Source organism: Notolabrus celidotus, chromosome 5, assembly GCF_009762535.1.
Source record: "Notolabrus celidotus isolate fNotCel1 chromosome 5, fNotCel1.pri, whole genome shotgun sequence".
In the NCBI taxonomy this organism is placed as follows: domain Eukaryota; kingdom Metazoa; phylum Chordata; class Actinopteri; order Labriformes; family Labridae; genus Notolabrus; species Notolabrus celidotus.
This window is the reverse complement of record NC_048276.1, coordinates 9,458,851-9,472,534: the sequence shown is the minus strand read 5'-3', so window position 1 is coordinate 9,472,534 and position 13,684 is coordinate 9,458,851. Positions and strand designations below refer to the sequence as shown.

The 13,684-nt window shown below is 40.6% G+C and overlaps 2 protein-coding genes across 2 annotated transcripts; one reads left to right on the top strand and one right to left on the bottom strand.

Annotated features, from left to right (window-relative positions):
• On the top strand, positions 1–10,008 carry LOC117812794 (thrombospondin type-1 domain-containing protein 1). Its single transcript, XM_034683737.1, has 8 exons — positions 1–214; positions 2,105–2,221; positions 3,721–4,118; positions 5,354–6,014; positions 6,526–6,687; positions 7,645–8,062; positions 8,146–8,689; positions 8,769–10,008. Exons 2-8 carry the CDS (start codon positions 2,170–2,172, stop codon positions 9,387–9,389), a joined length of 2,856 nt encoding a protein of 951 aa, XP_034539628.1. The 5' UTR covers positions 1–214; positions 2,105–2,169; the 3' UTR covers positions 9,390–10,008.
• Positions 9,839–13,018, bottom strand: si:ch211-287a12.9 (fibrinogen-like protein 1). Its single transcript, XM_034683742.1, has 9 exons — positions 12,480–13,018; positions 12,305–12,403; positions 11,845–12,112; positions 11,504–11,663; positions 11,295–11,392; positions 11,075–11,163; positions 10,858–10,983; positions 10,700–10,764; positions 9,839–10,230 (listed from the first exon to the last, which is right to left on the bottom strand). The coding sequence occupies exons 2-9, from the start codon at positions 12,365–12,367 to the stop codon at positions 10,047–10,049; spliced, it is 1,053 nt and encodes a 350-aa protein (XP_034539633.1). The 5' UTR covers positions 12,368–12,403; positions 12,480–13,018; the 3' UTR covers positions 9,839–10,046.
• Positions 13,019–13,684: the final 666 nt, after the last annotated feature.

The window sequence follows — 13,684 nt, the reverse complement described above, 5'->3', positions numbered from 1 at the left end:
TGAGCGGATCTCTTCCACGCGCTCCTAACTGTGGTGCGCGCGCCTCCGCTGGATCGTGCCTGGTCCGTGTCTCTTGTCCCGCTGACTGCCTCTGAAACACTTTGTAGTTCATTACTTAGAGAAATGTGTTTCCAGCACATGGAGGAGGTCAGTTTTAAAGTTGCTGTGTTTAAGAAGTGAGGGGGAATAATGCTGTGCTGAGTCACCGAGAAATGTGAGTAGAAAAGCTTCACTTTGTAACTCTAGCCAACAAAACGATGAAGGTGATGACGACTGACGTTGTGTTTATTTTACGCTGACGTTATGAGAAGCAACGAATATCAAGTTTTATTAACAGTTTGTTTCCTCACAGAAGTGTTGTGTTTATGAATCAAAGTAGTTAGAACAGCTGAGGAATTAAGCATTTTATTTGCTTACAACCTAAAGTGAGCATGGATATATTGTGATTATAGATTTTAAAGGAAGAAAATATTAAACCTATGCTAGTAGAGATCTTCTAATTAATTGAAGCCTATGGATGTTTCATGTAGTGAAAAAGCTGATTTTAAAAGTTGAAAATAAGTGCACAAAATTTCAGATTTCTTATATATGGAAAGGATCAGATATGAGATGTTGGGCAAAACAGCTAGATTCAAATAGATATGGCCGCCCTTCCTTGATGACATCATGGCTCACATGATGTAGACATAAAGACCCACATAAAGACATAAAGACCCACATAAAGACATAAAGACATATATCACATAAAGACCTATATCACTTAAAGACCTATATCACATAAAGACATGAAGACCTATATCACATAAAGACATAAAGACCTATATCATAAAGACATGAAGACCTATATCACATAAATACCTATATCACATATAGACCCACATAAATACATAAAGACCTATATCACATAAAGACCCACATGACACCTCAATGCCTTTGCCTTTTAATAACACAAAATAATTGCACAAAAGGATGACCATAGCAGTATGTAATTTAGAGTTCTACACACATGATGTGTGTGCTTTTTGTTTGTTTGTTTTTGTTTCTTCTTGTTTTTTTGTTTGTAGAATGGGAGGGAGTTATTGTTCTTCTTCTGTTAACCTTCTGAATGTTCTATGTCTTCTGAAAAAAGCTATAAATAAAGTATTTAACCCTCCTGTTATGTTGCGGGTCAAATTTACCCTTTTTTATGTTCAAAAATTGTTAAAAGTATTTTTTCGGTATGAAACTTCTTCAGCTAGGCTTAATAGGTGAAACCAACATATAAAATGAAAATGGTTGATTTTACATATTTGCAACCCCCCCCGCATGTTTATAGATATACTGTTTGTGGGTCAATTTGACCCGGCAGTCAAAGTGGATGCTCAAAGGGGTCAGGAGTGTCAAATACTAGTTGTTTCTTTTCAACTGTGACATATTTCACCCCACTCATCCACACATGCGCACACACGCACGCTTTTAACATGAATTTTCATAAAAAACAATTGAGATATCCTCATTAAACCATGATCTGTTAGAATTAAAGAACACCATTGTACTAAATATTGATTTAAGTGGTTAGTAATGGAGTTGATAATGACATTAAAATAATGTGTGGATTTTTTGGGGTTCTGACTCTTTGGATAATTAAATATGCCCCGCGTAAAATTGACCCAGGAACACATAACAGGATGGTTAATAAAAATATATACAAATTTCAGATTTTGTCTCTGCAACAAATATTTGGTGAAGGAAAAGCAGGAGTCTTATGAGATTCAAAGAAAAGGATGGAAAAACAATCAGTGAAAAACAATGATTTGGTCCTTCCTCATAAATAATGGGTATTTGTTATAAGCAAAGCCTCCCTGTGAATACTATGTTCTTATAGCAGCTCTGTATCCCATTGTGAAGATGGGAGGAAGAGGAAGACGCCACTGTAAATCAGAAAACTCATGGCCACAGCTTTATGCTTTAGCTTTCCTGTTATTCAAACCCCAGATGAGTGCACTCCCCCTGAGCATTTCCCTGTCTGATGATGCATACAAGCACTACTAGTTATTGTCTGTTGATGTCTCACAAGTGGGTTGTTTGTTTTGTATTTATGCTGTGATTTCCCTTTGATTTGTAGAGGTCAGGGGTCGAGGAGCGGGACGGTCATGTGGTGTAGAAGAAGACAGAGGCACAGACATCGGAATGCCACAGGCTGTCTCGCTGCTGCCCTTCCTGCTGGTGCTCATGGGATATGGTGAGTTTTAATAACATAACTATTATTCTTAAAGGCCAACAGGGTCACCGATCTTCAGCTAATCTGATCAAGTAAACACATTTGACCTTAAATCTGTATTCCATTGCTTGCCTTCATTGAAATGGAATGAGGATGTTGAGCTGCAGAGAAAGGCAGAGGAGTGAGGAGGGGTACTGGAGAGCCAGCCTCCTCCTCTTCCCACTACCTCTTTGTTTTGTGAGGATGTGAGGCCCACGCAACAGGATTTGAACACAACACAGCACAATAGCTTTAAAAATAAAGGCTACTGTGCTGCAATATTTGTACTTCTTCTGTGGTGACTAATATTGTGTTCATATCCTCTGCCTCAGTGATAAGTAGTCAAATTGTAATTTCTCAGCATATTGCTGTATGAAAACAAAACAAAACAATACCAATGATCAAAATTATATAGACAGACACATTTCAACCGATTGATTTGTATAAATTGTGAGTGTGTTGAGTGGACAGTTCTCAATGCATACTACTTTCCAGTGGCAATTAAACAACCTTACTCATATCTATACACAACTAATCAGATAAATGAGTCATAAGAGATGTCATGTTATTTAACCATGGTATTAAATTTAACACAACAGCCAGACTTCAAAGTCATATCAAAACAGTGAAATTCCACATCTGCTAAATATGCAAATGAATAATTAAAACAGCTTTTCCCAGTTAGGAGATATTCAGAAATATTTGTGCATGATTCGATAATAATAATGATAATAATTCCATTTGATTTAAAAGCGCCTTTCTTAACACTCAAAGCTACTTTACAGAAAGATTAAAACACAATAGAATAAAATAATACAATCAAATAAATAAAAACAACAAGCAAAGTAACACCAAGTTAAAAACAAAGCAGTGGAAATTAAACAGAGAATGTGGACTGAAACAGATGGGTTTTGAGTTTTGATTTGAAGAGGGGTAGAGAGTCAATATTTCTGATGTCCGGTGGGAGGGAGTTCCAGAGTTGGGGAGCAGAGAGCGATTGAAAGCTCTGATCCCCATGGTGCTGAGACGGGCAGGGGCACAGAGAGGTGGAGGGAGGAGGAAGACCTGAGGGAGCAAAAGGGGGTGACAGTGTGGAGGAGATTGGACAGATACAGGGGGGCGTGGTTGTGGATGGCCTTGAATGTGTACAGGAAGATTTTGAAGGAGAAATAAGATAAGATATTCCTTTATTAACTTATATTACTTTTTTAATTTTAAGTGTTACAGCAGCAAATTATTAGCAATTAAAAGTAATTTAGCATGTTCTAAGAAAAGTATGTAAAAAACTAAATAAGTAAATTTACAATATATTTACAAAACCAGTGATACAGTAAGAAATGTGCATAGAAGTAATAAGTGAATAAAAACAATGTATAGAACTAAGAAGATGGACAGAAAAATGTATTGCACATGGTTCAAAATCATCTGGTATAATGTCTTTCTCTTTCCCCTCTCTCACTCCTTTACATCCTTTCCTGTAGCTTTTGCAGGGCTCAATATATGGCCTTCCTTCCACGTTGCTCTTAGCAACTCCGGCGTTTTTGTGGACTTCAGCACAAAATCCAACACCAGCACCATCCGCAGCACGAGCCTCTCTTTGGTCAATACAGAAACCAACACCACCCTCCAGACCAGGACTCTCCCCAGCAGCCAATTGTCCGGTCGGGTGGAGTTCAACTGCTCCTGCTTCCTGTACGCAGGAACTTTCCGCTTCCTGCTGAGACAGACCAGCATCAGTGCTGCTGCATCTCATGATAATGCCACAGAGGCGAGCAGCACGGAGAGCACTGCCTGGTGGTGGAGTTCAGAACTGCGGGTGCAGTGGCCCACCTTTCACATCGCTGTGGAGAGGGCTGGAAACCACTCAGGATCTTTTAAGGCAAGACGAACCCACATCAAGCTTTGACATATTGCTGTGTTGGCTAATAGTGTCAAAGTAGAAAACCAGCTATAACTACAATAGGCAGCTGGAGGTCACTATAGATAGGTAGACAAAGAAACAGCAAATGTTCAATTTTAATGTCTGTTTAACTCTTATCACATATGACCCAAAACCAGTGGCGCCAGAAAGAGTTTTGAAGTGGGGGGAATTAAAAAATTTAGCTTCTAAGATAAATATTGTTAGACTATGATGGAACTCTACATTCATCATGAGGATGACTGCTCCATGTGCTCCAACTGCACAAACTGAGGCTCACACTCATTTCTGCTGCTGTGCGATCGCTGCAGGTGTTATAAAAAATTGGGAGGATGGGGGGTACACAGCAGTGACACAGTGACCGTGGGTTTTCTTGCTAGAATCACTCATGGCACATAGAGGAAATCTAAGATGCTGAAACTAACACTGCGCTCTGTCTTCAAGTACAACTTATTATCATGCACTTTTTCACCAGGGGCATTTTTGTGAGTGCACTGGTTCACATACAGGGGACTGTGAAGATTTGATGCTAAAGGAGACCCTTGTGATTTGACTCAGAGAACTGTTTTACTTGGAAGTAATGATGTTTTATTGTATTAAAAATTACAGTCATTCACGTCATGTTAAATGGAGTCTCAGCATCTAATATGGCAAACATAAAATAAATCATAAGGAGGTGCAGGCGACTTTGAAAATCTGAACTGCCACCAGATTGAACTTTTCATCATATTTCAGATGTTATAAACACTTTATTACCCTGACATCAAAAAGTGGGGGTAATAAAAGACTTGGTATCCCTCCTCTTCTGGTGCCATTGCCCACAGCAAATAGATACAGTATAATAAACAGACCTGGAACATGCAGTAAATGAATGAAACCTGACCTAGATTCAGATGAAGATGTTAAAACATGGATTTATATCACTTCGAGGATGGATCTCAAGTCCTAGCATAATTGTAGACACAGAAACAAACTTAAACATCTTAACAGTCAAGCAGGGATGTACTTGGAAAAACTCCATGTCACTGAAATTAAAAGAGAGTTATATGAGAAAGATAGAACAAGATCATTTTTGTTTGTTATTGACAACTTATTAATGGCAATAAAATCTGTTTTCCTACTGCTTTAATTTTCAGATAACTTTTTAACCACTGGGCTCAGATTGATAATCATTCTCTCCTCCTGTCCCCCTTCAGGTTGGGATGTCAACAAATGACCACTTCCAGTTCTGCTCCAGCGGCATCGACTCTGCTCTTTTCCTAGAGGTCAGCTACATGGAGTACAACCAGATAGGTCGCAACAACATTGACAAGGTCCGAGTACGCACACAACACCCAATCAAACCCCTCCGCTCCCAGAGTGTTCCGCTGTCCTGCGCCTTCCCCTTCACCGAAAGAGACTTCATACGAGTGGCTCTCCGGTCTCCTCACGCAGCACAGGATGTGAAGAGCTCTGGACCCCTATACCTGTCCCGTATCTTCTCCTATAAGCTGCTGGTGGAGAACAGCAATGCGTTTAGGAGTGGTTGTGAAGGGACTATGACTGTAAAACTGATCACCCCACCTTGTGCGCTCATCCACGGGACGGTGACGCTGTACAAGGATGCAGGTGCTGGGAGAGGGGTTTCTGTTTCTTCTGGTTCTGGAGCAGGTGGGACAGCACTGATGGGGTTTGGACCTGAGGATCCCTCGTCTACTCCGTTGGCCTTTAACTTGCTGACTCAGGGAGAGAATGAGACGGAATTTAACTGTTCTGTGTTCGACCCAGGAAGGAACAAGTACTGCTTTCGCTTTGTTTTCAACTACAGTCGCTCTCCTAGTCCTGCACAGACCTGTTTGGTGGTTCACAGGAGAGCTGGTGAGATTTAGAGGATTGACACAAGATTTAAGAATCAATATTATTTTCTAGTAAGGAGGATTACGGGTACCTAGTATGTCTTAAAGGCATGACAAGGAACATATCGTGAGTGTAGCTGAGTAAAGATGTGCTACACTGAGATTTCACCGTATATTAAGAAAATACAGAATCCAACTAAGCATCATAAATGACTCCCTTTAACATTCCAGCGTAGCGAATATAGAGAGTTCCTTGCAGCTGTGCCCTGACTTTTCTATTTTGAGGATGAAGTATTAACTGGTTTATGTCATGTGATATAATGGATGCATAATTTCTTTAACTCTATGAGGAAGGGCTCAATTAGTTATGTTTATGTCTATTCAGTCATCCCAAGTCTTTCCTAGAAATAGGGAGGATATCATAGTGTGCCTTTTGACATGTGTTCACCAAGGAAATCCAGGAAATAATGAAGCGTTATAAATCAACTCATTTGTAATTTCATCACATTATTTGCTCATTTGTTTTCCTGCAGAGTCATGGGGTCCGTGGCAGCCGTGGAGTTTGTGCAGTGTGAGCTGTGGAGAGGGCGTGAGGGAGCGAGGGCGTGAGTGTTTGCTGCCCTCAGGTGTTGGAGGGATGCAGTGCACCGGCATGGTGAAAGAGCAGTCTCTCTGCTCACTGGAGGACTGTGCAGGTCAGTTTCTACCTGCCTTATTTATTTATTTATTTATTTATTTATTTATTTATTTATTTATTTGTTTATAGGTTTATTTATGTATTATTATTATTATTATTATTATTATTATTATTATTATTATTATTATTATTATTATTATTATTATTTTAATTATTTATTTATTTTTGTATTTATTTTATTTTTTTAACTGGACCATGCATATTAATTAACATCTTTGTAAATATGATAATATAAATAGTCCCTTGCCAGATGTTAAAAAGGCTACCTATGAAGAACAAGATTAAACAAAACAAAACAAAACAAAAAAAGGGAGAGGAGAAAACCAAAGAGAAGAAGAAAAGAAAAGATAACACATTAGAGTACAAATAACAACTTACAATTGAAAAATTACTAAAAACTACATAAAGACGGGGCGCTGGTGGCCTAGCGGTCCAAGCATCCCACATATAGAGGCTATAGACCTCTTCGCAGAGGTCGCCGGTTTGACTCCCAGCCAGTCGACCATTTGCTGTGTGTCTTCCCTCACCCTCTCCCATCATTTCCTGTCTCTTTTCAGCTGTCATACATACATAAAATACATGGAGCAAGACAATCAGGAAGCAGCAACAAAGAAATGTTAAGGAATACATGAAACATGCGAGACATGCATTAAAACAGAAAACAAAAACAAAGTATTCTAGGCAAACAAGAAGTAGCATCAGGCTAATACTAATTCAGGCATCCATGCAGGAATATACAGAAGCACATGACTTATGAAGTGAGGTATGCAACAGCACATTATGCAGCTTTAAACAGATCTTAATCGTATCTCTCTGTTTTTCTGCCTCTTTGTTTTCTACAGAATTTGTCTTTCTTTCTTTTTTCTGGACTAGAAAAAGATAGAAGAAGTCCAAATATGCACCATGAGAACTTCTGATTAAACATACTAACATATTTTCTCCTCTTCTTCCCCAGTTTTGCCCATCCCTTCTCCATCCCTACCTGTACCCGTCGGGGTAGCACCCCTGGGTGGTAACATGGTTGTGGTGGTTGGTATCTCCCTCTGCCTGGCGGTGATTTTTGCAACTATAGTGGTGACTGTGTGGAGAAAATTTTGCCAGACCCCTCAGTGCAGCTCTGTCCGCAGAGGCTCCATGCACTCCCCTGGAGGACGTAAGCTATCTGATGAGGCCTCCATATGTGGCCACAGTCTCCAAAGACCAAGCTTGTCCGATGGCCATGGGCCACTGGGGGGCCTGGGAGTTGTTGTAACCCAGAAAGACACTCCTGTCCTGGGCGGTCAGCCTCTCACACAGACCCTGGTGATACCAATCCAACAGGACCCAGAAAGACTTTCCCCTTCAGGTCAAAAGTTGTTGCCGCCAATATTTGGGTATGTTTGAACATTTTTACTTTCATAACACATTTTCATATCCTTCATATTTCAGTCTGAGAAATGACCTATTTGTTTTTCAGGTATCGACTGGCTCAGTATCAGCTGAAAGAGATGAAAAAGAAGGGGTTAAGGGAGGCCACACAGCTGTATCATGTTTCATCCAGCCCTGTTCATGACACCTTGGCAGAGACATCTGCTTCACCCACCGCTTCTCCCATCCCTACACCAACAGGATTTGTTCATTCCACACTCCCACTGAACCTCCAGGATGATACCACACAAAATAATTTCAGGATTGCATCTCCCTTTTCTGAGCAGTCACTGCAGAATTCAAGGGTCACACCGGACAGGTTAAGTCCCAAAGTGGAGCTGGTCTTAGGTCACCATGTTTCTGCTAATAAGAATGGAGGAAGCTCAAAATGGCGTGATCGCACTGCAGACTGGGTGGAGATGGTGGAGAGGAGTGGGTTGGCAGGATTCAGAGGAGGTGGAGGAGGAGGAGATGGAGGGGTAGGAAACCATAAGAATCCAAATTTCCGCCGAACCTCCAGTTTTAATGACATGAAACCTCAGCTTCCACCATCTGCACAATCCAGACAGTTCAGAGAAAGGAGTATGACCCAGGTAACACATCTAACTTTGTTTATTTTTATATCTTGTTACAGCTATAATTTATATTGAAAGATCATACTGTTTTTGTCAGGTGGGATCTCGGACCCTCCCTGAAGGAAGTTGCTGGACCAGAGTAGGACGAGAGAGGCAGCCATACCTCTCTTACCCCATTCCAGAGCATGAGGCCTCAGACTGCTCCCAATCCAGACCCCAGAGAGATGACAAGAGGAAGCCCTGGATGGAGACAGCTGTTCCTTCTCATAACAATGAACTCAAACACACAGGAACCAACACAAGCAGCATTTCAGCATATGCAAAACATCCTAAAACAGACCCAAGCAGCACTGCAGAGAGGCAGAGGAGTGCAGGGATGGTAGCCAGGGAGGGAATCTCAGGGATTGGAGGCCCCCTGAGCATGGATCCTGCCGAGCGGGCCGAGCTGAACTGGAACCGCCGTGGGCCATCGCCTATCCAGAGGAACATCTTGGCACGGAAATTAAAGGAGGCTCAGTCCAGCTCTGCGGTGAAAGGACGACAGCGCAGCTCTACCTTTAGTGTATCGACCCCAGAGCAGAGGACAGGCCGCTGCCGCTCTATGCCAATGTCTGGAGATTACACCAGCTGTGGGGGCTCCCCCTACAGGCTGAGTGAGGCAGAGCAGAGGATGCTGGACCTGGACCTGTCATCAACGTATGTCAGGGAGGAAGATTAGGCCACATACTCTGTAGAATTATTGCACTTGCAGTTCATGCAATAAATCCTCTTGGGTATATCTGTGACTTTAACCTAATCCAAACACACACATCTGTTTAGGTTTGTTAGATATATAGCAAGTATGCTTATTTTAACAGAGTGTTTTTTTAAGATATTTAAGCTCAAAACATTTTTTCAAGCTGTTTTTATTTTTGTATTTCAAAATTGCATTAAAAGAGAACATTTGTCTTGGTCAGTATTAGTATTCTTAGGATATTTCTTTGGGTTTCTACCTGTATTCAACATAATAAGTCATCAATTTAACCATTACTTTATGCACTGTCAGAAACAAGCCCTATTAATGACAGTAATTTATACAGCAGAAGAGAGGTGAATCTAATACCCTATGCTGATTCTATCATGCTGTAAACCCCATTCTACCAACATGTACCAAGATAAGAACGACTCTCACTGTTGGATGCTGTTTGTTTATTTGTTTGAGTAATGTCATACATGTAAAGAATGAAATTCTTACTGGAAAGCTGGGGATAATAGTTCTATCTGCACATTTTGTCAGTTAAAAATCATATAGATGATATGATAGAAATTAAAATACAAAGAATATAAACGTGACATTCATTGCCCTCTTTCACAAAGGAGCCTGAAGCCTGTTGTTTTACATGCCACCTCCACCTCCACTGCCTTCAGCGTCCAAGAAAACCACGGGTCGCACCTTCATGGTGGTGTGTCTGAGTGAGTACCAGAGGCCTCTCCAGGTCCCCCACACCACACCGTTGTCATTCTGGCCCTTGTACTTTCCTTTGCGGTAGTATTTTCCATTGAGGTTGGCTGCGTGACACCTGAAGATGCAAGGTTTGTACACAGTGTCAAGAGTGGAACACTTTCGTGAGACAAATACAAGTGATGCATTTTGTGATAACTGAACAGAAGGGGGATTAGAGAGAGGGCATTGTCAGGCCAGCTGATTGGAGACTACAACAAGGTGAGTTGTTCTGGGTCCTACGTCTGGGAGCCTATACTTAGGCCCTCGGACCATTAAACATCTGCTGGAATAATCTGTGAAATTAGGCATATTTGACACAATATACCCGCACTAAAAGAAGTGAAACAACGGATGAAACCAGGTCTTGTATCAAGTCCTTTGTCCTGACATTGATAAAAGGACTTAATCAAATTTAGGAGGAGCAAAATTATGATTATGAGAATAAACAGAGAAGGGTATGTTCATTGAGTTATGTAGGACAAAGTTGTCCATCAGATTTAATTGACTGGAAATTGTTAACGCCAAATTTATTTGTAAAGGCTCACCTGTTGAACCACCATCCTGCTTTGTTCTCCTGAGCACAGCTGCCCTGAAGGTAGCGGTCATTGTCCTGTGAAACACCAACACAATCATCATCATCATCATCATCATCATCATCATCATCATCATCATCATCATCATCAAAAGTGATCTGATGACTCACCTGATCTCTGGTGCTGAACTGCATACCACTGAGACAAGTAGACCAGTGTTCCACCATCCCCCCACCACCAGTCAGAGCATCTCCAGCTTGCCCACTATACATCTCATACTGGAGACGATACTTATCCTGGGGTAGACATTTGAACAGTTGTGTTTTTGGAAGGGATAACACTTTCTCCTCAGACAAAGAAATTGAGCTGTGAAGTGATCTATCTTACGGCCTCATCAGTGATCCTGAAATTCTCGTAAAATGCATGACTTCTTTTTCCATCCCAGTCCATTAGATCTATCTTCACCAAGTTCTTACCTGCAGCAGGTAAAATAAATATCAGATGAGAGTCATTGGAAAAGCAAGGTAGGCAAAATAATTCAAACGTAAAAATGTGCTTGTATCCAAAAATGTGTAACAGGAAGTCTTGGATTTGTATCATGTTTGACCTTCTGAGAGTAGAGAATGAATGTGCTTGTTTCCCAACCAAAACTCATCATTCCACAAAGTAAAGTCACCGAAGCCATCCTTGTAGTCCACCCAGTCTCTGAAATGAGAATGAGGCAGATGTTTTACCTCACATGTAATCTGTAATCTGTAATCTGGCACTGAGCTTTGTTGTGATCATGGGACTTTAAATTCCCCCCTGCTTCAATACCTGTTGAAGTCCACTTTCCCATGCCGTCGCCTCTGAAACACCGTCCATCCTCCTCCATCATCCATATCACAGTAAACCAAAAAAGGCTCCTGGTGTGATTTGGGTCTGATACGGTAGAAACCGCTTGCTGGTTTCAGCCTGTCAAAGAGCTCAGAGCAGTCTGGAAGATAACACAGAGACATCCTTAAAAAACACAAGTTATCATTCCTAGTCCTGCAAACTATTACATCCTGTTCTTTTTAAAACTATGTAAAGTATGTGCTCTTTTGATCCCATTATGTTATCCACCTAACACTGACACCAATCCCTCTGTGATGTTATATGATATGAGTGTTTCCTACCTTTGTCATGGACAATTAAGTTGCCAGCTGGTGGAAGAAATCCAATGAGTGTCGTATCAGAGCTGTCTAATGTCCCACTGCTGCTGCGGTTTCCACCATGGTCAGTCACAGGGTCCAGTTTAGTATCAGACACAGCAGGTTGTATAGGCCGGAAGTATTTGTGCCTCTGCAGGTGTTCAATCTGCCAAGACCCGAGCAAGATTTTGTTCTCCAGTTTTCTTATGCTGCGCTTTAGAACTGCGATCTCTGGTCCACATGAGTCTGTTGACTTAAATGAGGAAAATATTTAAATTATGAAGTCATTTTAATCAACTCACAGGGCTCAATGTTGAGGTATCAATGAAGCTGATTTTCTTCTAGAAATGATGACTCTTTTATGACTCTAACCTGACAATTTCAGCTTCTAATTTCAGTACAAAGTTATATCCCAAAGCTCTAAATAACACAAGAAACTACATACTGACAACTGTGTAGAAGAGGCCATGGGTGAGCACACCAAAACCAACATCAGTAACACAGACATTGCTTTTATGGACGAATCCTTTGTTGCATGATCAGTCTGTAATGATAAAACAATAAAAATTAAAAGATAACCAAGAAAGTACGACTCTTTAGAACTTTAAAAATCTCCGTACCGTAAGCCTGCCTTTGTTTCACTCTGCCTCGCCTGTTTTCTCCAGGTTCAGTGTTCTCTTCCTCTCAGTATTATTTATGACCTGGGCTGGTCCTGCATGGTCCACATAAGACGATCCAGATTGGGCCCACCTTGCCAGACAATGAATTTGAACCAGTCTGTAGTTACCTCCTCTGTCAAGCAATCTGGTATTAGGAAAGAGTGGGTATTCCTAGACTTGCATATGGCTCTGTACACAGAAAGTATTGAGAGGACTCCATTCCTGAAATACCAGAACAAATGTTCTTTTTGTCTCCTGTTTTGGTCAATAAAATCACTGTGAAGGAGGTCTGGTCTTATGATTTCAGTATTAAAATGCTTTAGGGTTAAAATCCATTTTGATGAGTAGAAATGTTTAGTGAGATATCACATGTTCTCTCATGTTCTAATTGATCATCAATATTAGGGGTGCAAATAAAGCCATCAGAACTTCAAATTTTTAAAAATGCTGTAATGATAATAAGAGGCATGGAAGGTACAACCAATGTTGGTGTTACATAACAGTTTGCCTATAAGTGTAGAAAAAAGCCTAAATTTATTTATCTGAACATATGCATGTATTTACATTATAGTTTAAATATTTTTATCATATTTTTATATTTTAAATTTAGTGGTTAAACAGTCTGGAAGGCTAGAACCTGGATCACATGGCAACCAATCAGTCAGTCCGTCCCTTAAGTGCCTTGAATTTGAGGAAAGTAAACATTGTGCATTAAAAATTCCTAATGCTGCTAAGGTGAGCTATATTACATCATGCAAGTTATGTGAGAAGTCGCTAAGTGCTGTCTCATTCCCAGTTCTACAGTTTGGAGCCCTTACAGCCTCCTGCCCTAAATCACTTTCCAGGTGACGTCAATTAAGTCAAGTAAGTAAGTAAGTAAGTAAGTAAGTAAGTAAGTAAGATTTATTTTGAGAGCACCTCTCAAGAACAGAGGTCACAAGGTGCTTTACCAGATAACAATAAAAAAAAACATTAAAAGGCAAAACAGTGAATGCAAATACATACAAAAAACATGACATAAAAACAGACAGATTAAACAAAGGCAAGTCCAAACAGATAGGTCTTCAACTGCTTTTTGAACCTGTCAACAGTGTCCACAGTTCTCAGTTCCACATGGAGACTGCTCCAGAGTTTAGGACCAACAACCTGGAAAGCAGAGTCCCCTT